The 25,794-nt window shown below is 35.8% G+C and overlaps 1 protein-coding gene across 6 annotated transcripts in view; it reads left to right on the plus strand.

The window, feature by feature from the left end:
• Window positions 1-25,794, plus strand: part of ATRNL1 (attractin like 1) — a 522,221-nt gene that overhangs the window by 157,918 nt on the left and 338,509 nt on the right. For all 6 annotated transcript variants that reach the window (XM_027884890.1, XM_027884885.1, XM_027884886.1 and 3 more), the window contains exons 14-18: window positions 4,239-4,371; window positions 5,325-5,506; window positions 14,995-15,208; window positions 16,501-16,689; window positions 22,332-22,550. In XM_027884890.1, the coding sequence (XP_027740691.1) occupies window positions 4,239-4,371; window positions 5,325-5,506; window positions 14,995-15,208; window positions 16,501-16,689; window positions 22,332-22,550 (937 nt within the window). The remainder of the gene's footprint in view (window positions 1-4,238; window positions 4,372-5,324; window positions 5,507-14,994; window positions 15,209-16,500; window positions 16,690-22,331; window positions 22,551-25,794) is intronic.

The following is a 25,794-nucleotide window of genomic DNA, read 5'->3' on the forward strand; positions in this document are numbered from 1 at the left end:
AAGTTATTTAATTGTTATCTTTGAGACTGATGGAGCTAAAAAAGGGAAGATTACCTTTTCTCCCTTTTTTTCCAAAAATGTGCAAATACAGATACTTGTTTGCCATAGAGCAACTATAATTCTGTCTCTTGCTAGTACAGACTTCCTGAAATATCTTTATAGATTCCTCTTTCAAGCTCTTTCACAGAGCCTCTTGCATCTAACCCAGGGCCATTTTCAGCTTTAAAACACAGAATGTTGTGTAAGGCTTTGTCACAAAGAAGGAAATTATGATCAATGTACTTGCTCTTTTTCTCCCCCTCGTTGCCTGTCTACATCAAGAATGGAAATTCAAAGAGAAATATTTTGATAGACTTGTAAAACCAAAGATTCTGTGTACATGTCCCTCTAAGCACTATGCATCACTCTGTCTTCTAAAATTGGGAGAAACAGCTTTCTGTCATGCTCATATCTGCTTTTTTTCCCTAGATTCCTTGTCTTACATCTTCCTTCCTTCTTTTTTTTTTTCCCCCCAAAATTTCTGTGTCCTGTTTGTGATATACTTCTGATTTTTGTGGAGTATATTATACTGACTTTTGCAAGCAGTTCACTGTCCTTAAGTCTGTTACATTGATTTTGCATTTTGAACTTGCATTTGTACTCTGTAATATCCTAAGTGTCTTCCTGGTCCTTGGTAGTTCTGAAGTATTTTACCTATTTCTTGATAGATGAAAATCTCCAGATCAGGATCTGTTTAATGAGTTTATGAAACTGTATTCACTTCAAAAGCTTTATCTTGCATCTTGTGAGAATGATACTCCCTTAATGATCATCTTGTGCAGAAACTTGACTATATTTATAATTTACAATGGAAATATTCTCAAAACTCTTTACCAAAAAAAAAAAAAAAAAAAAGAAAAAAAGAAAAGGCTTTGGGGAGAGATTAATTTCATTTTAGATTGCTACACCTTTACAAGGTGTCATTTTTCTGGAGGTAGTAGCGTGGAAAAGTAAACAAAGAATTGGACTGCTCCTCAGGGAGGAGCTGCCCCATGATAGCAAAATCTTTTTATATCTTATGACAAATGAAATGGGAAATGACTGAAGAGGGCTGACCAATTGCAACAAAATACAAAGTTTCCTTTACTTAGGAGGACCAGAGGGAGCTTGAATTTTACAGTAATAAATTTTTTTTATCCTTTTGGTTTTGTTTTTTTTTTTTCCCTCTTCAGAAATGGAACCAAATAGTAGTTGATAAAGTGGCAGAGAGCCCCAATATATTGAGTAGTTTTTTTTAAGGATAGCAGTATATTAAGTCCACATTCTGGCCATAAAACTGTTCTGGTTTTTTCAGGCATATGTAGGCCCATTTGAGAATTGTGATTGCATTGAAATCCTGAAAGCACAGGAATGCTTTTTTGCTTGCCAGCCTTCCTTAACCTGTGCCCCAGGTGGTGTCAGTTCCCTAAATACAACACAAATTGGTATGTGATTTTAAAGTATTGTACATCTGAGTGTGGCAACATAAACTAAACACTGTTGAACCCAGGGAGGGTATGATGAAGAACATTCTCCTAAGGGATATGAGATCCTAGAGGATGCTTCAAAGAGAACTATAGTCCTACAGTGTTAAATATTTTTATACAGTGCCTTAAAGATGAGAATAATTTTCTTTTTGCAATACTTGCATCGCTTCCAGACAGTTATTGCCCTCTTTCAATGATGGGAGTCCTTGGGTGATACACTAATGCAAATAATAATAATTACAGCAATCTGCCTACATTCGAGGAATTCAAAGAATAGTCAAGAGGAAATGTATAAAGTAGTAGAAGGAAATATGAATAGAATCAAATTTATCTTGGAGGAAAAAAAGGAAAATTTATTACTAAGGAGTACCCAGCAGCAAGTTTTGGGAGTAGTTTCAGGGAAACAGTACAAATGTACAAGTTAATAATTTACAGTTGGACTAGACAAACTAGACAAGCTTATACTGTTAACCTGAAAAGTCCAGGAGGAGGAAAGAGGTACGCAATTGAATAGCAATTTCTGAAATTCTAAGATAAACTCCTTTGGTGTTTTCATTCTACAGTAAATATTCAGGAAATCACTGCAGTCCATAAGTCTGTCTAAATATCACCATATCAGGGTCAGTACTTAAAACATCTAAGTAAATCAGACATAAGAGGGAAGCTTTGTACATAACATGATTTACTCATTTTGGTGTTTAAACATTACAAATATCCTACAGCAATATAGCACTTCTGTAACAGATGGGCTGTCATCTTTTTGAATTTCATTGGGTTTGGTAGCTTAAGTTATAACCTTAATATTGTGTTAATATGAATTACCTATTGGATTCACTTCTACATTGAACTAATGAGATTGTTCAGGCAAGCAGTGTTTAAATTGGATTTAAGGGAAATAAGTGCTGGGAATAAGGGAATACAACAAAGAACATTTTTATAGAATAGTCACTGGTACTTTGAATTTTATTTTAAACATTAAATAACCAGCACACAACAAGCTTCATGATTAGAAAGCAGTAGAACAAGTATCTTGGTTTAGTTGAAAAATTGTAATCTGTGTGTAACACCACTGAAGAGTATATAATTTTTAAAAAAATCTGAATGTTAAGGGTATGTCAACATGAAGTGTTAAAAGTGAGTATTAGTTGAGATATTGTAGGTGAGCAGATGATGGTTACTTATGCCCTAAAATTCACTTCAGAGCATCTCTCAGGCAGTCCTGTGAGTGTGCTTCATGATGGAGTGGAGCTGAATGGGGGGTTGTATCAAAGGTTTTTTTGTGCTTTACTGTCTGTATGCATTTACTGGCCTAGACAGACATTCTGTTACTTGATGGCATTGCCTCTGGCTCTGTTTCATTCTGTGGTGTAGATACCTTCTACCTAGAACTGCTTCTCTGGTTCTTTTTGCCTCACAGTAGCCATTTTTCTAGGACAGAAAAATAGTGAGTACCTTTTATAATAAGCATCTGATCCAACAAAGGCGAAAAAATTAAAATACAATAAAGTCCCTAAACAGCAATGTTCTTCCCCAGGAATGAAGCTGGTTCTGTGTGAGATTGAGAATTCATTGTAACAATTGCATTATTTCAGGACTTTGAAAAAAAAATAAAAATAAAAGGAGAGTTCTTGTCTCCCCCCTTGCCTATCAGTGTCCATATTCCAGTACCAGTAACTGTGTAGCTTATTGTCACAATGTCCCTTTATATGTTGTTTAATCATACTCCAGGAGACTATTAGAATGGAAAGCACCCAAAATTTTCAGTAAATCATGCACTTACTACCCAAGTGCAATCCATTTTTGCTGCTATGTATTAATTCAATCTTTTGTTATTAGAGAGAGACAAGAATTGTGAGAGTTTGACAAGAAGCACCTCCAGAGGTCCCTTCTAATCTCGACCACTCTGTGGTTCTGTGAGTGTAAACCTGTCTTGCATTAGGACTTACTTCTAATTATTGCTGTGAAATTAGGCTGGTAGAGACAGCCTTATGGATGAGCTGATGCACTGGCTGAGGATTTAGGGCTGTTCATTAAGTACAATATCAATATTATGCCTTAATTAAAAGTACTATGCACAGGGAAGAAAGATTTGTATCCAAAATGCCTAACTTGGAAAGGGAGACTTCAGTTTTCAGGAAAAAAAGAGGAAAAAAAAAAAAAAAACAACCACCAAACCCACCAAAAGCCCCCCAAACAATAATTCCTTCAGTGTTACTGCCTTTCTTGTATACTGAGGTAACCAAAATATAATGTTATCCCTGGTTTCATGTCATGTGTAGAGCATATTCTTGCACTTTGGATGAATGATATGTAATTATTTTGTACCTTATGCCGCTTTTAAAGTTCTGTTTGACTGTTATGCTTGCTGTAACCTGCACAAGATGGAATAATTTAGTGAGAGTGTAATCCTTAATTACCAAAGAACAGAGATTTAGTTTAGTTGTTTAAGCTCTTCCTGGTCTCTGTACTGGGAATTGACCTCTTCAGAGTACTTCAAACTACACTCGTAGTTGTGTAGAGCAGGTGGGGTGATTTGTGCTCTAGAGATAAATTTCTTACTTTCAGCAACTGCTAAAGGAATCTGCACAAAGAGCTTAAATTCAGCCTGGCTTTTAGGTGGCCACGATTTTCTGGGAAGGATCCACCTGCTCTGTATTTCAGTTTTGACTTCTCTCTTTTTTAATAGTTTGACATGTGCTTGAGGTGCTGTTTCTGTCCCTTTTATTTTTATAGTCGGTTAAAAACTACACCAAATGTCACGTGAGGAATGAACAGATCTGCAACAAACTGACCAGCTGCAAGAGCTGCTCCCTGCACCTGAACTGCCAGTGGGACCAGAGGCAGCAGGAGTGCCAGGCACTACCTGGTAAGGGCTGTGGGCTGCTGACACTGTTACTTTTGCTAGCTGGTTTTACTGTATAAATTGTAATTCAATTATACTTCAATTCTCCTCTGCAGATAGGGCCCAAGATCTGGGTTCTTGATTGTCTAATGTTGGTACTACTATGAAAGCAGTGAATATTAAAATGCTAATATGAAATATTCTCAGAAGGTGGCTGTTAACATTCTGAAATAATATTTATTCTGTAATTTATATTCATAACTATGTGTATGCAGTTAGATGCCAGAACCTTTTCCATTTGATCTTTATGGCCAGATGAAATTAATGAACACATTTTTTTCCACAGAGATTATTCATTAAATAATTTGAATCAGTTTATTCTGTGCAGTTTAAAACAGAATTTGTGCATTCTTTGTCAAGACTGACTATAACAGTTGCTCCAAATTACTTACTTATCTTTTAATAGTTACCTGAGTGTGAATCAAACTGTAAAATGTTGAAGAGGAAATGTTCTCAATATGTTATCAGAATTTCCAATCATTCTAACTGCATTTGTGTCTAGGCAAATATAAATGCAGAGATAGGATGATAAAGGTAGGGTAAAGTAGATCTCTTAATTCTACATAAAACTGAAGTAAAGGGATGGGTTAAAACACTATTAATTATGTACATATTCTAATCTTAATATTGTGTTTAATTCTGAGCAGGGAAGAAATATTGGCAAAAGATTATTGTTATGCTGAAACTTAGCATATATCTTTTAAAAACATAAAAAACCCAATTTTAAGTTTCTTTCCATAAAAATACACTAATATTTGTGATGCTACTTAGTATTTCAGAACTTAGGTGACATGAAAAGGAAAACTGAGTGTGGGATGTGTTTTGATTTACGATGTCAGGAAGTTAAAATTCAGACACCCTTGGGTTTTTTAACAGTTTTTTTCGGATCAGCTTTAATCATATGCTTTTTGCACCAGCTCATCTGTGTGGAGAGAGATGGAGCCATATTGGAGATGCCTGCCTGCACATAAATTCTAGCCGGGAAAGCTACGACAATGCTAAGCTGTATTGCTACAATTTAAGTGGAAATCTTGCCTCATTAACAACCTCGAAAGAAGTGGAGTTTGTTCTGGATGAAATACAGAAGTATACACTTCAGGTAACCTGAGTAACTAATTGATGCTCATGTGAAATAAATTTGCTTGGAGAAATCTGTTTTAGGCTTTTGTCCAAAGACAGGGAAGTTTTTGCCTCCAAAGAAATGTAACGTGGTGTTGAAGACTGGTATCAGTGATGTGTAGGTATTAAGCAAATCTCATGTTTAAAGCTGATGATGCAGCAGTTCCCAAGTGTTTCTCCTTACCTGATTTAAATGTTAAAATGTACTGCTTACCTGTGACAGAATATTTGCTCAAGAGAATGAGTGGATCACTTTGGTGCCCTGGTTTCAGCTGTGATTGAGTTAATTTTCTTTTTGGTGGCTGGTACAGAGCTGTGTGTTGGATTTAGCACAAGAATAATGCTGATCAGGAGAGGTGCTTGAGGACTGGGAAAAAGCAAATATCACCCTGGTCTTTAAAAAGGGCAAGAAAGAGGACCCAGGGAACTACCAGTCAGTCAATCTCACCTTAATCCCTGGAAAGGTGATGGAGCTCTTCATTCTGGAGGCCATCAGTATCCACGTGGGTGACAAGGAGGTGATCAGAAGTAGCCAACATGGATTCACTAAAGGTAAATCATGGCTGAGAAACCTGATTGCCTTGTAGGATGAAACAGTGACCTCGATGGATGAGGGGAGAGCAGTGGATTTTGTCTACCTGGTCTCCAGCAAGGCTTTTGACACTGCCCCTTACAACATACCCATGGGTGAACTCAGGAGGTGTTCCACTTGGGCTTTATTCCTCTCTCATTTTCATTTCTATTATTATAATAAAAATATTTTGTTTCAATGACTAAACAGGTCTTAACCCACAAGACTTACCTTTTCTTTCCGATTCTCCTCCGTGACGAAGCTGGGGACAGGTCAGCAAGTGGCTGAGTGCTACTTAGTTGCCTGCTGAGGCTTTACCATGAATTCTCAGAGATCTCAGCCCTTAATACAGTATGACAGGAGGATCAAAATTCTCTTCACTAACAGAGAAAATCTGACTTTTCACACTAGTACCTGTAAAACTTCTCGAAGGATTGTTTTTGCGTGGTGAATAGCTGGGCTGCAAGCGGTCGAGGACAATGAGGTACTAAAGATGGAAACTTCTCCAGAAGAGCCCAACTTCCTACATGGCTGGCATTTGGGATCAAAGGGTCACAGAGAAGCTGTGCTAGTATGTGAAACATGGAGAAATTCTCTCTAATTAGCAGGAGCTAATTAGCTTTCTCTGATAAAGGTGATGGAGAGAGAGGGCTGAAAACTCTTCCATGCCTCTGGCAAATACAGTAAGCTACCCTCAGAATATTCCCCGGAAAAGTGATCCACATTAATTTTTGTTAACTGTGGGACAAGAGAAGACAAGATTAATTACCTGTTCCTGGGTGGTCAGGTTCAGTGTTTGAGCAGTTTATTATTCAAATTCTTATTGCTGGTTTTAAACATAATTGGTGCAAGTATATGAAATATAAGTATGCTCAAAAATGTCAAACAGTGTACTCTCAGATGAGATGTCTTAGGAGAGTAAGATTCCATTATAAGCAAATCAGTTCTTTTTAGCAAAGGGCATTTTTAGAAGTGTGTATTTTGTTTTGTGAAAGATGTAGTGTTTCTTTGTCTATATCAAATTTTCAAGTAGCTTAGGATTTTACAGTTACAGGAAAATGAGAGATAATTGTGAACAATAATTAAAGCTTGTATCAAACTAGTATGTGATTTACAAAGTTGTTATGCTGCAGATGAATTGAGAAGCATATGAAGGAAATAACAAGGATTGTCTTACTGAATCTTCAAGCAAAGGTTTAGGGACATATATTGTGAAACAAAATATTCTCTAATTATCATTTTTAACATTCCATTTTAAAAAGGAGATACAAACATTGATTAAGTACTTGAGGTTTTTCTGGAGCAAATTTTTTTAGTGGAAAAGTATGTATTTTTTATTATTTGTTAATGAAGGAGAGAGACAAAGATCAGTAATTCTGTGTCAGAAGTTCTTCCCTGATATTGTACTTAGTGCAGCCTTGAAACACATCCTGTCCGTCCACTCTTTGATACAAGTTAATGTTGAAAAAATCACTGAGACCAAAAGAACAAAACCATATTGGCAACATGATTGCTGGAATTATTTAGTTTGATGCCTTTTTTTTTTTTTTTTGTCTTTTTTATCCCCAAATTCCTATTAAAATACTGCACAGGGGGGGCCTTCAAATATAATCTGTGATAGAGTATTGATATGACTGATATTACCTGGCTGGCTTGAGGTGTAGATGAGAAATAGTTGTTTGGGTTTTTTTATTGTTTGAAAGCAAGATTTTTCTTACATTTCAAAGCTTAGAATTGCTACAAGGTGACATCCTGCTGAGCATATCTTTATTTAAATGAAGTATGTCCTGAGCCAGTGTGGTGATGTAAATTTGAGATACCTCAAATACAGTTTAAGCAATTGTAGAGAAATGTATACACTTTAGAAGTATATCTTGGGTTAAACAATCATTTAGCTATCAGAATCTCTAATGAAATGCTACCATGACTTATCCTGGTGTTTATAGTGGCAGTCAGGAAAAAGAACCCGATTCCTTTCATTCGTATCTGTCCATCCAGTTGCATTTGTTCAGTGTGTGACGGCCTAAAGGTGTTATCAGGTGTGACAGAGGCTCTCTGCAACTTCTTGATCTTCTTTTGTCTGCCTTTTCCTCTCAAACTGCAATCATAATGATTTAAGGAGTGAGATTTCATTTTAGATGTCTTATTTCTGGAACAGGTGGTGGTGGTGTGGAGCTCACAAATGTAGTCAGAGCAGCTGTAAGGTGAACATCGTGTCTTTAATCTCTTTGATCTGTGGTGGAGTTTGACCTGTGTGGTTAATATCAAAGGCTTTGAAACTTTTAGCCTGAAAAAAGAAAGGTTTCACAAGTTTTCAGGATGCATGGATTTGTCAGAGCAGCATTTGGAAATAAGAATATGATTCTGATTTTGAATCTGTGTTACTTGGTATTCTTATATTGAGAAAATAAAAAACAACTGTTGTGTATTTAACAAACTGTTAAAATAGTAAATACTACAGCCTGGAAAGACTTGAGAGTTCTTTATTGTTCACAGAAACATTGTGTGACTTTGTAGATTGTTTCCTAATACACAAAGTCCTTGTTCTGGCACAAATTTAGGACATTTCTTTATCATATTTAGAATAATACTTGATGCTTTGGAAAGATTCAGTGGGAGGAGGCTGCCATTTGTCTCTACACCCTACCCAGACTTCACTGTGTGTAAATAATTTCTCCTAATCCCTGTACTAAACTGGAAATCCATAAGTTACCTCTTTTTAAAGGGTAAGGAGAAGGTTATTCTGGTACTAAAGAAGGAGAAAAGACAAAGATCTTTGTGGTATGAAGTCCAAACACTGTTGATTTTGCAGATGTATTCTGAAACTACCACTGGTAGTTTTAAAGTCTAGTTTGTGTTTTTAATTAAAAATAAATTAAATTCTTTAAGAGAATGCCAAAGTAAACATAGTAGATAGACTGCAGATTACCACACTAAAGCAAAATGACACTTGATATTTTTTTATTATATACATTTTTTGACCTAGTAAGCAAAATGTTATGAAAGGGAAGATTTGAAGTTTTCTGCAAAGTAGATTAAACAGCAGTATGAGGTTAATTAACTGTTCCTGCTAATATTCAAATGTTGTATATTCATTTAAAAGTGCAATTAGCTCCCTTGGGAGTTTGCTTGCAACTGTGGGATTTAACTAAAAATAATAATTTTCTTGTTAGCATGCAATAAATTCTGAGAAGATTCTGTTTTGGTGTAGTAAGCATAAACAAAGAAGAGAACAGTTTTACACAATGCCTTTCATTATGTAAACTGTTTGCAATTTTTCCTTTGACTCACTGCTCACAAGGCCAAGCATCTTTTTATAAATTACACTGGAGTTCAGGTTGCAGTTAATTAGTGAGCTTTGCCTAGCAATGTTATTCCTTGTTAGTTCAAAGTATTCTCAGAGGGCTGTATTTTCATGGTTTTATTCTATGTGTGGTTGTGGTCAAGCTGACATCTACTTTTTTCTTTTTTTCTTTTTTTTTTCTGAATTACTCTCCTTATTACAATTTCTAGCAGTCCCACTTTCCTGTTGTGGTTTTGGAAGTCTAATTAATTATTTCAGCACTTTTTCTCCAGATTAGAGTCATTACATTGAGTGTCCATTGGCTCACCTCTGGTTTAACTGCCTTCCTACATTCAGGAAGTGAAGCTCAACTCATTTTGGATGCCTGAGAACTAAAATTTAAAAAAAAAAATGTCCCCTATAAAGAAGAACCCAAAACCCCCCTGGAATACTAGTTATAATCTTTGTAGATGGAATTGGGAAGTTCTATTTTTTCAGTTTGCCAGATTGTCCTTTTTGTTTTTAACCAATGGCACTACAGAATGTTTTAAGAAGAGTAGGAGAATTAAGTGTTCTCATGACCTAATGCATGACCACCTACTACTGATTGCATCTAGATTTCATCATATGTGTCTAATGGATACTGAAACCCTTAAAAATCAGGAAATTTGCTCCCACTGCCTAAAATATGTCATTCACTGGGTAAATATTTACAAAATATGAAACATGACATTATTTAGCATGGTCAGAATGGATGCAGAGTTCAAGAATGGAAACCAAGCAGTGTGACTGTCTGTGGGATGAAGGGTTTCTCTTTCTGTAGTTGCTGTTTGCAGTAAGCAGGGTTTTTGTTCATAATGATGCACAAAAGAGGCAAATTAACTGCAAGCCCTTCTCCAGCCTGTGAATTTTGTGGAAATATCAGTATCAAGAGGCCCCTGTGTTTTAACAAAGTTTAATTTTGTGTTTCATCCTCGAATAACTGTGTAATTGGGAATCAAGGAGTTTGAAAAATTCGTGATAAGTTTGTTGTGTTGATAAGGTGTTGTGAGGCACATAATAGAAAATGAGACAGAATTGTGTCCTACGCTTCCAGGGCATTTTAAGGTCCAAAATAAAAGGAATTTAGGTAAAGGTGGAGATAAAATTTTGAAAGAGAGATGTTATTCCTAAGCAATTTGCATAATTAAGAAACAGAGGATGTTTTTGAGCCTCAGTGGTAATTGGCTATTCAGTAAAGGTAGCCTTGCTCACTTCACTCATTTGCAAATTATTCAGCTCTCATTAGATCAGTGCTGAAGCAGCAGAAGTACCTGAAAAAAATGTGTCATGGCTACAAATGATTCTATTCACTATAGATCTCAAGGCAACTTAATCTGATTTAAATTCTCTGAGTAAACAGTAGATTTAACATGAAGTATCAGCTCTCTAGTTATGATTACACGTATTTCCTTTCTAGCATAGTTCCATAATTACTGTTTAAAAGAAAATTACGATTATGCAATTCAGAAAAAGAGAAGATCATATTTTTGAAGTTATTAGTCATCAAAGTTTAACAAATTCCTGCAGTGGCTAAAAGCTGGCCTTATGTTCAGTTCAATAGAGCTGTAAAGGAGAACACAGAATGATGTTCTATTGGTATGCATTGTATGATTGCAATTTTGCTCCGTCAGATGAAATTGAAGCCTTGTCCAGCAATTTTTCTCAGAATTAAATAATTCTGAAATCTTTCTTAACGTAACGGTTGATTTCTCCCTTAAAGGAAGGGGTTTTGCCAAGTTTTTATCATTGTTATAAAAGATTGTTCTATGAAAACAGATAAACTTTGACTAGCTGTATTTCAAACACAAATATATAGCTTCCAAGATGGGCTGTGGCTTCTAAAAAATAGCCTAGAAAGATATAGATGGGAGGACAAATGTATTCTAGAGATGATTCTGAATTTTAACTAGTGTAGTGGGATAAGGCTATGAAATATTTCTCAAGGTACATTTGATTATGTTCTTCATTGCAACATTAGTAAGGCCCATTACAACTTTTCCCAAGATGGATTTGATCACCTGCTGTGTATTGCATTGCTTTGTTTTGCTGTAAAATTTTACTCTGCTAGCTTCTGTGTTTTTCCTTTTTCCTCTTTTTCTTTTTCTTCCTTTTTTTTTTTTTCCTTAATTATTACCTTTTTTTTTTTTGAGTAAGTTTGATTGTGGTTGTTGTTGCTTTAACACGAATTGTACATTATGTATAAAGGGAATTTTTATAAATGTACCTAGATAGAAAGAAAAAACAAGTCTTCAATCTCTCTGAGGAGTAGCTTTCTTCCTAATTTTCCGTGTTGAGTAAGGATCATCTGAACTTTCAGTAAAACTGATATACTTGAGAAGAAAAAAAAGGAAACATTCAGGGCTGATTTTCTGTCTGCAAGTGTTTTTCTGAAGCATTGATTTGTAGTGTACTTTTCACCCACCTGGTTTGATAGTAAGTATTTTTCGAGAGGCCTGTGACCTGGAATCCTGCATCAGCAAAATCTGGGTCCAGAGAGCCAGCAATCTCCTTCCCTTCCTGTCTGATCCTCTTCCAAAGAAGCATCTTTGGCAAGATATCAAAATAAAGGGATCGGCTTCCCACATTCATTTGGCATTAAATGAAACAACCATACAGTTCAAGAAAATGATGTTCGACTCTCATTATTTCTTAAACCTCAAGAAGAAGCTGGATTGGCGTTCTCATTCAACACCTTTGAAGTCCTTCAGTTGCTTCAAGCACTTTGAGACTCTCAGCTATTATGACTGAACCTTTCCTCAGTCTGAGAGATAATTTAGAGTAGATTTATGCTTTTCTTTTTGGGAGAAGTTAGTTTGATAGCTACAGAACCCTGGTGGCTTCAGGTGTCAAATGTGGAACTTGCTGGATTATCTCTTCCCAGCTGGATTTTTCCTGTTTGCTTTCGTGCAGTGGAGCAGCAGTGATTTTCTCTGCTAAACTTTGCTGATATCAACACACAATCTCTGCTGTTACCAGCAGTCTTCACCTCTGGCCCACCATGTCATAGAATTGATGCCACATAATTAAATATACATGTTTAGCACATCACTGGAGCATCTGTGAGGCTTTACTTGGATAATCTGTCTTTGGCATGCCCAGAGCAGCATAAGAGACCCTGCAAGGTCACAGCTTTGATGGCTTGTATTTGATAGCACACTCATCAGTGTTCAGGTCTGTATTATGATGTCCTGTGCTAGCAAAGAGCCAAAGATGGTACCTATGGAATTTGAGATGCCTGACATGATGACTATTAACTGTCCAGAGAGTACAGCTGTTAAGAGATGATTATGATTATGGTATGTGTTGCTTGGATAGAAATCTTTCATTTCAGGGATGCTACTTTTATCTCCTGTGGCTTCTTTGGCTTTTCTGATTCTCTCTGGGACTTCATCATCGTTAAAGGGGTTCCAAGACAATCTCTTACTCAAACAGAAGAGTTTATCTCCAATGTCACTGCTGCACTGTCAGTTTTCATTATTGGCCTAACATGCTTTTCACCAGAGCTGGAGTAGGATCTCTGGTTATTTGTGTGCTGATGCTGAGGCCAAATTATTTGGCAGTGCAATTGAAACAGTCAGTAATATGTTGAAGGTTCTCTTAGCTGAAATCCCTTGATCCCAAAGTAGGCATGTAGGGTTGGTTTAGGTCTGTGTTTGTCAGCAATTTATCCTGCCTAAGACCCTGACATATTTTTTTATACATGCTTGGTGTGCACACACAGCATTCCACAGAGAGATGTCTGGAGATACGCATAGATATCCAAGGTTTTTTTGAGGCACGTGGACCATGTGCATAGACAGCAATCTAGGCAACTAAACAACAAATAAGACAACAGATGTATTACCCACCATTTTCCAGATGCCCAGGTTGCACTTTGACTGTTTGCATCATGTTCTTTCTGGTGTCCAGATCATGGGAGCTCTTACAGACACCTGGAAAGTTGGTCACCTGGGGTAGCAAGGAAGTTATGAAGTTGATACAGAAGTAAGACACAAGAATGGGCAGTGGCATATTTTGTTGGATGTTCTTGTTGCTGTTCAACATAAGAGTGCATCACTGCTTATGGAATTGAACATTTCTTAGTAATTTTCTGGTTTATTTAAGTTTTTTCTTCTCTTAGTGTTGTTGTGGCAAATTTTGTTTGATCGTGATCTGAACTGATAGTACAGAAGAAGAGAGCATAGCCAGTACATTTTAGGAAGGTCAGGAATACTGATTACCTACCTACTGATTTTTTTAAAAAGATATTTAGACACTAGTATTTTTGAAGCAAAATTAATAATCCCTAACGTTTCAATTTGGACTAAGAAGGCAGAGAGGAAAGAAAATCACAGCATTCCTCTGACTGAATGTAGAATTAAGAGTGCTGAAAGACTTTTTTTTTTTCTAGACATGGGTTAACCTTGAGTGGCCAAAGAAAGATATGAGATCAAAGATGAAAGATCGCTCTGATAGAGAAAGGCAGTAGCTCTTGGTTCACTTGTGAAATGGCACATAGATCTTGAACCGTGGCAGGTCCCCTTTTGGTATGTTATAGAGTTTTACTTACCTTGGCCTGTAAGTTAAATCAGTGGAGAACCTAATTCACAATCAGATCGATATATCTGCTTTGGAGCTGACCATGTCTATTCTCTGCCTGGTGCAGACAGCTGTGTTTGGGCGTTCTGGTATTTACCTGCCATCACATACCTGTCACAGCCCCATTGTCTCTCTGTATCTCACCTCCCTGTGTTTAAACTGGGGTTAATAAAAACTGCCAGCACAGAGATTACTGGAGGAAATGTGTTTGATTTTGGTGTCTTGAGATTTTTACAGTGATGGGGGCAAGTAATTTATGTCAATTTGTCCTGGAACAACAAAGGCCTTTACTCCTTAAAATCTGGTTTTCCTCTTGGTAATTGTATAAAGATGAAATAATAAAAATTAGTAGAATTTGCGATGTAATTTTACTGATACATTGTAAACATTTTTAAAAGAAATAATGCTTTTAATGTTTTCTAGACTATTTTATCTAACTTGTAATTTAATAATAAAAGTGTATTCAATGTGTATTTAATGGCACTGGAGTTGTAAATGTGACACTTTCATCTCTGAATTGCCTAAGCAATATAGACTTTAGAAGATGGAATAATATCCTATTTTTTTCCTGAACTTTGATTTTTCTGAATTGCTGTTAACTTACGTGTATTTTATTATCCATGTTGGCTTAGCAATTAGTAATCAATACAGTAACCACTGGAAAATAACCAAACAGTTTCATTATGACCGTTTAACCCCTATCAAATAATAGTAATGAGAATTTGAATAGAACACAGACTTTTAGTAGAAGGAAAACATATAGTGGGTGGAATTTTTGTTGGTCTTTTGGGGAGGGGAAGGAGGGAGATGTTCAGCAGCATAGAACAATTAAGATTAAGACTGTATGGATGTGATGATCAAGTGAGATAAGAACATGATGAGTTCTGAAAACGTGAAGTTGTTGCTGTTGAGCTGTTCTTTGGAATGTTTTGGAACCACAAAACGAAAGGCGCTTGAAATAATTCTCTCTCATTTGTTTCATTCTCATTCATAGAAAATTTCACCTTGGGTAGGTTTACGCAAGATCAACATCTCCTACTGGGGCTGGGATGACATGTCTCCTTTCACAAACACAACCCTGCAGTGGCTGCCTGGAGAGCCCAATGACTCCGGCTTCTGTGCCTACCTGGAGAGAGCAGAGGTGGCAGGGCTGAAAGCAAATCCCTGCACTGCAATGGCAGATGGCCTGGTGTGTGAAAAACCTGTTGGTAAGCAATCCCTTACACCCTGTTACTGATACTCTCATCAACAGCAAGCTGGTTGGGATTTCATTTGTTTAAGAGGGATTAAATAATTACATTTTTTATTTTTTTCAAAAAGGTGGAGCTGTAATCTAGAAACAAATAAAGTTCCTGAAGCAGCAAATATTTATTTCAGAATTGGTTTGCATGGCTTATTTCTTGTTACACCAGAAACCTTATAATTTGCCTTCAAATCATTAATAGTCAGTGCTAACAGTAATTGTAACATGGAAGTGTCTGTGGAGGTGTTCGAAAATTCTGTTTTTTCTGCATCTCACTGAGCATTAGTCAGAGTACTTCAACTGTATAAGAATACTTTTGTAGTTCAACCGATTTTTGTTATTTTTTTTTATTGCAAACCTCACCTTGGATATGTGCATAGTAGGTCAAATCCAGGAATATCCTTAGGAAAGTGATTTGGTGTACCGTGGTAGTTGATGAAGAGTGGCTTGAGAACTTGGTTGATGTTAAATATCAATCAATAACATACAAAAGCATGGCAACACATAAGAGAACTTAATCCTGATGTTTTACAAGGTGCTTCTGTATATGTACACTTCTCTACTATGTGCACCTATATGTTCCTACCTAAATGTTGTTATACTCTTGTTCTTGTATAGTTTACAATCTTATTTGAAATCAAAGCAAAAATTGGGAGTTAGGGTATACAAGGGTTTTTTCTTTTTTTTTTTGTGTTATGACTTCTTGAGTCAGAATGGGATCTCTAGTAGAGAAAAACAAAAAGCAAGCCCCCGAAAGAACAGCCAAAAAAATACCCCAAACCAAATGTTCTTTGCATGAATAAGGTTCCTTTTGTTACTTTGCCTTTCGATTCCAGTGACTTTCAATGTACACTGGAAGGCAAAATTTTAGGGGGTAGGTAAGCCATAAGTGGAACATTTGTTGCTTGTACACTGTTAAACTAACAAGAACAATAGACCCAGAACTCAACTGGTTATAGAAGTCTGAAACATATTTTATGTCATGTAATATACGTGTAAGTAGCTAAGCTGGTATTTCCAGGCAATGAATATTAAATATTTTGTTTCAATATAGAGATGAAATTTCTGTGAATTTTTTTAAATGGACTTTTAGAGCTATAGTATGAGCATTACTTGACATTTTTTATAAGATATAACTATATTCAGCAGCATAAATTTGGATGAAATTATCTATAGCTGACAAAGGAGGCAGTCACTCCAATAGAGATTTTTCTCACGGCACATACGATGAAAGGAATGTTTGTGGTTTTTTTCCAGTCAGTCCCAACCAGAATGCCAGACCCTGCAAAAAGCCGTGCTCCCTGCGAACAACGTGCTCCAACTGCACCAGCAATGGCATGGAATGCATGTGGTGCAGCAGCACCAAGAGGTGTGTTGACTCAAACGCCTACATCATCTCCTTCCCCTATGGACAGTGCCTAGAATGGCAAACTGCCACCTGCTCCCGTGAGTATCTTAAGAAATGTTCATCATTAATTTTTATTTTCACTCCAAAGAGCATCTATATGAGTAGGATTCAGCACATGCATTAAAGACAGAAAGAATTTTAAATAAATGACTTTATATAGCCACCAAGGTGAGAAGTCAATATGGAGTAGGTGTCTTCTAGATCCAGGTAAAATACTGGCAATTCTTTTATGATAAAATATATTTAGTCTTTTGAAACAGCGAAAGTATATGTTGTTTTCATGTAAAGAAAAATGACCACAACTGTTTGCATGACCAGTGTTAGTGTGCCAAATAATGGCCATGAGCTGGAGCAGCATACTGTTAAAATTAGATAAAAAATATGTAGAACTTATATTTATACAACATCAATTTATTAAGAAAAGTGTGCTGAATCTTAAGGTTCTGATTTTCAGGTTCTGATTTATTTTATCACAAGGAATACCATGTTCCTGACATGGAAAGATAAAAGCTAAGTTATAACAATTATAGTAATGGTCTTTGAGAATATTGTAAATGAATGCAAACCAAATGATCTTAGTCTTCCTTAGATTCTTCTCCCTTGGAAATGCTGATTATTAACCCTTGCAGATTCTTTGTTCTCTCTATAGAAGCAGAAGGAATTCTGTTAAGCCATCAGACAGGTAAAGCAGGTAGAGAAAACTTTTGTCTTGTGTGATCAGACTGTGCCAGGCTGCATTAATGTTCAAGGTTGCACATTTCATCCTTTGGGGATAAAAGACAAGTGATTTCTTTGGCAAGGAGCAAAGTTATGCCCTGGATACCCTCTTTGGAAGCACATTTCATCAGAAGTTGACACAATACCTCTCTAGGAGCATTAAAAACCTACTCAATGCACCTTACAGTGTTTATTTCAGCTGAAGTTACTTCCCAGTTCTGTAGTGACTGGACCTCATTGACACCATGTGGTTCCAATATGTATCCATGCTGTAATTCCTTAGGTGCTGGAGCAAGCTGCCTGCTGCCTTAGATTCTTGTCTTCAGAACAATTCCTCAGTCACCATCCAGAAGACTGGTACTTAGTAATTATTCTGTCCTTCAAGATTTGATGAAAATATTTCCTGTCTGTAAAGGACTTCAATGTGGTGTGATCCAAACTTTGTATGTAGGGCTTCTGAAATGCACCATGGAATTCCCCTTATTGCTCTGCTCTGAGAGAGTTTTTCTAGTTACTTCTTACTTCCTTTACCTCTCCATTAAGGGTCTTTCAATAACAGCCTCTGGAACATTTTATTTCTGGATATTTTGTGACAGGATTGATGATCTTGACAACAAGAAGCAACTTCCTTTCAGGATCATAATTAGATCATGATTTTGATCGATTATGAATACAAATGAAAAAAAGCCCCTAAACAAAACACAAAAGGCAATTAGTTGCTTTCACCTAAGCTTCAGGAAAATATTAATAAGTAAGTTCTTGATGTGTCTGTAATAGGAATCACTGATATATTCTAATCTTAGGAGAGAAAAATGGGTATATGTACCAGGCTGCTAAAGGGTGGTTAGGAATATAAGGCATTGGAAAGCTTTTCTTTCAGGATAAACTGACCATGAGCCCATATTCCTCTTAACTGAGATTCTTTCTTCATCCTGAATAATCATAGAATGTCATGAAACAGTACCAGTACCATGTTGAGCTGTTCTCAGGTTTAGTGGGGACTAGTAGTAGGGTTTACATGTTCCTTGGGACCATCAATCAGTCTGTATTTGGACTAGGAATAAACAAATAATAGGAACACTCAATCTCTTGTCCATATATTTGGAATAATAATACTGTAATTATATAAAGATTTCTCTCTCGTGACCATTCACTGAATGTTTTTTTCCTCTTCTATAAGGAATCAATTTGTAACCTATAAAATATTCATAGTGAGTTGTGGCAGAACATAAAGAGAAGATAAAATTGACAGAACACCACATGAATGATTCTTGGGTTTTTAAACTAGCAGATATTATGTCTACCTGAACTTTCAATTCAGTTTTTGTGTTTGTGTAGTATTTGCACATCATGCTGATTCAATTTGTTTGAAGAACACAAAAAAAATTCTCCTTAATTTGATTGTACTTTTTGTCAGGTCTGTAAAAGTTTATATTAAATAAGGCAAACAGGATTTGCTATATACCTGTTCATCATTATGTAAAGGCAATTTTGTACAAAAATGTATTTTCTGTTCAACAAATTAGAGAAAAACAAGATTCTGTGTCTGTAAGCAGTTTTCTTGAAGTTTTCTAGCATCAGATATTTTGCATTTAAACAAGAAAATGTATGTCCAAATGAAGCATGGTTCAGACGTTGTTTTAGTGTAAATGACTTGAAAATTTTATTAGGTAAATATATCATTATTGCTGCTGAAATAATGAAATATTAAGTTGATTCCCTTATCAAGGCATAGAGTTTCTTCTTAACTTGGAGTGGACTGTAACACAACCCTTTTAAAAAAATCCTTCTTTTTTTAAAAATTCTATTTTTATTTTAAATTATAATTTCTGAGCTTTGGGATGTTTTGCTCTGAATGAAAAAAAATAGTGCAAATATGAATGATTTAAAATATAAAATACAACAAGTGAGAGCTTCACATTTATTTTCACAGCTTGGATTTCAAATGCAGAATGGTGTTTTATTGGTGACAATTTGTCATATTAGTACCTGCTTGCCAAAAATTTTCAATTCCACTTTTCTCTGTCTTCCATCCGTTATGACTTTTGATTGAATAGCTGATAGTGGAACAATCTTGGACCACCTTTAGAATTCCAAAGAAAATAAAATTTCTGCTTTAATATCCCCTTCTTCCATCAGCAGTAGCTTCTCAGTTAGCTCTCTTCAGCAAATGCCACCACAGAGAATATATGAGGATTTTCGCTTTTGGTTCTGTTTTATCTTCCATGGAGATAGTGCAGCTGATACTTCAGAGCTTTATAAATAGCAACACGAGTATAAATAGCAGCATGAGATTTGTTTGGATCATTTACTCTCTGAAAGGGCAAGTCAGCTGGTACAGAGTGATGGTCTTTATTTTTCTGCTGATCTTCTAATGTATTCAAACCCCCAAATTTGTATCATTCAGCTTCAGTTCTGATGGTTTAAAACTGATTTGTCACATGCTTGACAATTTTCAACAGCATTAGAGTTTCCCCTGCCTCCCCTTTTTCCCATATTTGGGAAACTTGAAGCATTTCCTCCTATTTGGATTGTTCCAAGTCTAATGGTGCAAGAGCTCACACTTCAGCTTTCTGCTCTGTAAAGTCCTGAGATTCACTCAGATTAACTGCCTGTTATCTTTATCTCCACGTATCTTTGAACTATGGAGTATTTTTTCCTCTTATAGTTTCCACTACTTTTTAACAACTTTAATGGTTGCTGAAGTCAGGGAAGTTAGCTTTATTCTGCTCTCAATTTATTAAATCAGTAATAAGTCATTCTGCTTAGTATACACTTTATAGCATGGATTCAAATATTCCTTTTGTGGCATAGAGTGGTCCAGGTAGCTGACAATATCAGTTGGATGTACTGTCCTGGTACATCAGCTGAGTCAAATTAAGAGGTTACTGCCTCACTTTAATGAGACAAAAGTGTTTTGCTAAGGAGGATGAGTTATGAGGAAGACCAAAACTCCTCCCTCTAAACAATTGTAAATCCGAAATTAAGAGGCTCCAAGTGAGAAAGTGTGGAGAAAGATGAAAAAAAACAACAGCCCTTTATTTAAAGGATATATGGGTATTGGCAGAACAACACAAGAACACAAAAAAACCCCAACTGAACAATAATCCTGTACCCGGTGTGTGGGCGGAGCCAAAAATGGAGATCTTCCCTCCCACACAGAGAAGGGGAAAGAGGAGAAAAGGGATCCTTCCCAAGAGAACTCACGCTGGCTGTGGCTGCCTGCGTGACTTCCCCTTTTTCGTCCATGTGCACAAAAACCTCTGCCAAAACACAGGAGGGGAGGAGGGAGAAAGGGTGAGACCTCCTTCCCAAATAGTCCCTCTCGGGTGAACTCCAAGCGGGTCCGGGCTGGGGGCAGAAACAAGGCACAGGCAAACCGGGGACAGAAAACAGCCAGAGGGCCAGGCTGGGAACAAAACAACCTTGGAGCTTTTCCAACCCACACCTTACCTCAGGTCTGGCAAAACAAACAAACAAACAAAAAAGCCAAACCAAAACAAAAAAAAAAAAAAAAAAAAAAAAAAAAAAAAAAAAAAAAAAAAAAAAAAAAAAAAAAAAAAAAAAAAAAAAAGGAGTATGGATCTTTTAACAGGAGGGGGAAAAGAGGAAAAAAGAAAAACCAACTCCTCACCTCTCCCCACAGACTTTTGAGGGCCATCAGCCTGGAAGGTGGATTTGCTGGCTAGTTCTTTAGGGTGAGTCCATCACTCAAGGCGAACTAACCTACCCCCTTCAACATCTTTCTTTTACAGTGGGGCAGGGGGGAGGAAAAAATTCCCTGCTTAGTTTCTTTTTTTTCCTTTAGAACAGGCAAACCTCAGTTACACTCGTATAAAACCCATTTGAGTGTCCTTCAAAAAAACTCCATAGAAACTTAGATAATTTTGGCTTCCTGGCAGGATCTTTCTTACATTCACGTATGCTTTTAAAATTTAATTTTTGAATACCTGTAAAGTTATTGTGAAAAGAGACAGGGACCCATAGTGATCAATGTTCAAATGATTCTGATGTTAATTCAGTTTTACAACATTAATTAAAAAAGTTAAGATGTAGCAGAAAAAGCTCAAAGAAGCCTGGTAATTTTAATGGTGTTCCTGAAGATACTAAAATGTTAATTTCCTATTAATAAGAAATGACAGGAGCTTCACCATAGGAATTTTATTTGGTTCTAAACAGATTTAAAATATGAGGAAGGCCATTTAATTATTCTACAGCAATAGAGTATAAAAGATCTAGAAGGAGATTTGATTTTAAGCATGCAATTTAAAAAAGGAAACCTGATTAACTGAGAAGAATCTTAAGATATAGTTCAATTAAAGGGGATTGAGTTACGACTTGTAGCTTAAGATGTGTAGTATGCTCACTTATTTCAGAAGTTCTATATAAGGAGATTCAGTCATATTTGTAGGTGAATACTCAGGTGAGATCCAGAGGTGCTTTATATCCAAATAAATTTTTGGTTTGAGTTTGAATTATCCAGGTTTCATTGTTTGTTTTGAATAATATTATCACTCTTATTTGGGTTACTGACCATGTATTGAATTCTAGAGTTTTTCTGTTGGAAGGGCTGATTATGTCAGTAAAATTAGTAATCTATGCTTTATATATTAATAATAAGGAGAAGATGTATATTTTTGAGGGATTTAATGAAGGTGTGTAATATTATTGTTCTGCTTAATTATCTTTGTTTATTTGCAGTCTTTACTGTTGCGCTGAGGTGTAAAAAACACCTGCTGTGTATTTTGTGAGGAAGTACAATTTTTAAAGAAAACTGAGATATTTTTACTAACATTACTGATTTTTTTTTAATTTGCACAAGGAAATAGAAATGCTAAATTGTTCCTTCATCAACTGTTGTAAAATGCTAGCATCTTATTTTTAAAATACAAACAAAAACCCCCACCCAAACACTGAAACAAACAAACCCCGTGGCATTAACACTCTATTCCGTGTCATAAAGCTCAAAACTGCTCTGGACTGAGGACCTGTGGACAGTGTTTGGAACAGCCGGGCTGTGGATGGTGCAACGATCCCAGTAACACCGGCAAAGGACAATGTTTGGAAGGATCATCCCGAGGTCCAATGAAACCTGTTGGTGGGCACTCCAATGAAATGGTGCTTGATGCTGCTCTTTGCCCAAAAGAGAAGAATTATGAGTGGTCTTTTATCCAATGTCCAGGTAAGGTCTGCTTCCATTCTTTTTTATACATGAAATAAGAGACATTTCTCTGTTTAAGCACCCCAAAATAACCTAATTGTTTTAAGGTAACGTAACATTTGCATGAGATACTTCTTTTTTCCAAAATATTTTTTAAATTTATAGGTTTTTAGTCTCTGTCTGCCAAACACAAAGGTGTTTCCTATTGTGTAGGTTTACATGAGAAATGTAACACAAGTAGTTTAATCAAAGCTGCCATTTATTTGTAAATAAGTTTTCACCCACCTTATCCTTCCACTTTTTAAAATCCAACTATATGAATTTGCTTACAGTTTAAAAGCTTGAAAACTTTTGTTTTTTTAGAATAAATAGTGTCCTTGTGCTAAAGGTTTTTTTCTCCCAGCAAATGTTCTACTGCTGGTAATTTTGGAAACTGGAGCTTCTCAAGGATCAAAACTTTTATGGGTACATGAAACTATGTTTGCTTTCCTGGCTGCTTTTTCTATCTGTGTTTTCTGTGGGTGTGTGCATATTTATAAATAGAGAGAGTTTAATGTTTATTCTTCATGGCTTAAATTATGTATTCTTTGCATGTCCTGGTCAAGAATTCACTGAAGTTCCAAATGCTTAATTCCAGTATTCTCTAACTACTGGGTCATTGATTTATGATTTTTCTAGCCTTCCTAATGTTTAGTTTTGTATTTCTCAATTTTTGTGTTATTTAAAGGATGACGAAAACAATCGTAATTGGCAATTTTAATTTACTGCAAGTGATAATATTACCTGGTCATATCTGATACTTCTGAATTTTTACATTTTGTTAAGGCAAAGAAAATAGAAGAGGTTTTTAAATCAAATTCAAAAAATTATATGCACAATAAGAACCAATGCAATCCTCAACTGACATGACAATCATTGAAAAAATGACATTATGTAGTTGCTGATTTCCCTAAAATTTTGTATCTCATTGAGAAAAGTGGAAAGTCAGGAGTTGCACAGTTCAATAAATTTTGAAGTTGTTTCAGTGCAATCAAACTTAAGACATCAGTATTAAATAATTAAAATAGTCATTAAAATAATGAGACACTGTAATGATCGTTTAAATAAGAATTAGGAGTTCAGTTTTAAAAAGTTCTTTTTTCGTTAAATCCTTTTAATGTGCATCACTGGCAGCAAAAAATTCTCCTCACACACAAAAATGTGCTTTGGCTGAATCTTCAGTGAGGCTGCCCTGGAGAGAAGCAATTTTATGTCTAATTTGCTTTTGACCTCTGTGGTGCAATGGTTGGTGATGCTGAGAATTGTTGATAATTATAATTTTAAGAAAATACTTAAACTAAGAGAATATAGAAAAAGGATGTCTGCATGACCATCTGGATCTAATGTAAGGATAATTCATCTAGTTTTAAGCAAACTAGTTAGAATACATTCACACTGTTTTTCTGAGGAGAAATTTAGACTTTAAAGAAAAACTTGGGCTTGCCTTTTACCTAAACTGCTCTTCTCATGGGAGGAGACGTCAACACTATTTTTCTTTTCATGTATGATATTTGCAATTTTATTTATAATAATAGTTCAGTTAAAATAAGAATGTGATAAAAAATGAAATTTGTATTCATATCAAAAGAAATACTCTGACAGCATCTTTGAGGACTATTGATTTCAAAATGACCAGTCACAAAAATAAGTATTTTCTATACTACCTGCTGAATACTAATTTAAAAGATTTGAACAGACAGAAAAGGAGAATGAATTTAAAATATTTATCACCAACACAATTGCCCAGAGGCACTATAAAGAGGATGGATGTGGACTACAAGGAAAACTAAATGCATGTATGAATGAACAGGAATGGTTTAGCCAACTATTCATCAGTGTGGCAGAATAATCTTCAAACTCTAGCGTATAAATTATTTATTTTTATTTTCATCCAAACCACAAACTGCTCAATAGGCTTACACAGACTTAGTATTATTTTATCTTGTTTCAAGTGTGTCAAGTGACTGTTGTGCTTAGAATAAAATATGTTGGTATAATTCATTACAGACAACATTCTATGAAAATACCAATAAAAATGAAATTTTGCATCAGGTGAAATTTTAATTCTATGACTTCTGTAGTACTTTTCCCTTCACCACATAGAACATGTGAGTTTCAAACTAAATTGAGCATTTTTCCTACACTATGATACAGTCTTAATTAGACAATCTGTAATAGAACACGTATTTAATGTACTCTGACCTATTTAATGTACTCTGGTTTTACTTTTTTTTTTTTTTTTTTTAACATTTCCTTAAGTAATTTTATGTGTAAGACATTTCCACAAAACCCAAAATGGAGCTGCAAGTCATGGTACTTCTGTGTAGCTTTTCCTGAGAATGACATCAAACTGCAGAAGGGGAACCCTCCTGGAGGAGAACACCACGAAGGTGTCTGAGAATTAAGCCACAATAGTGAGAAAACTTAACAGTACAGAAATTGGTTCATACTTGTTTGCAATATTCTCTGAGCACAGTTACAGAAGAAGGAAGAGATTGTCAGCTGGGGAGGTTTAATGGTTTATGAGCCAAGCCTGGAAATGGCTGTAAATATATGAAGTTACTAAATTACAAAACTGATCTAAAATATTTTAAATCATGCAGTGAGAATCTTCCCCCCACCCCCGCCAGCTGAGACACCAATCACTGTGACATTTAGATTAAAAATCCAAATTTAAAAAAAAAAAAAAAAAATTACTGAGATAATTGTCTTCTGCTGAGTCTTTCACCCAGGTTTACCATGGTCTGACATTTGACAAGCTGCTGTAATTGACAGATTACTAATCTGCTGAGCACGATGAGCTCTGAAGTCCCACTCTATAGAGAGGTCATCCTTCAAAAGCTGGCAGCAGGATCGATGATTCTGGCAGGGTTCATGTGGTGATTTTGCTGCAACAGTGATCAGTGCTTTCTGAGCTTCCCCAAAACGTGAATCTCTGGAGTGGAGCTGTGGTGCAAGATCAGTGGTTTATAGTGCTGTTATCTGGCAAAAAGCAAATTTATGCTTTCAAGGTCAGGTGTAAAAAAAAAAAAAAAAAAATTATGTCATTAGAGTCCAGTTTTTTTCCTTCCACCAAAATCAACTGTAGTGAGGAGGGACTGGAGCTGTTTAATGTGGTCCTGGTGCTCTTAAAATTGTTTTGTATGCTAAAGCTGGTCAGAACTGTTAAAAATGAGATGCTATTTTGTTACTTTATTTTGGAAGTTCTTTCTCCCCAGTGGATAAA

The sequence above is a fragment of the Empidonax traillii genome, unplaced genomic scaffold (genome assembly GCF_003031625.1).
Source record: "Empidonax traillii isolate 1590-97213 ecotype Southwest subspecies unplaced genomic scaffold, ASM303162v1 scaffold156:size1289327, whole genome shotgun sequence".
Lineage (NCBI taxonomy): Eukaryota > Metazoa > Chordata > Aves > Passeriformes > Tyrannidae > Empidonax > Empidonax traillii.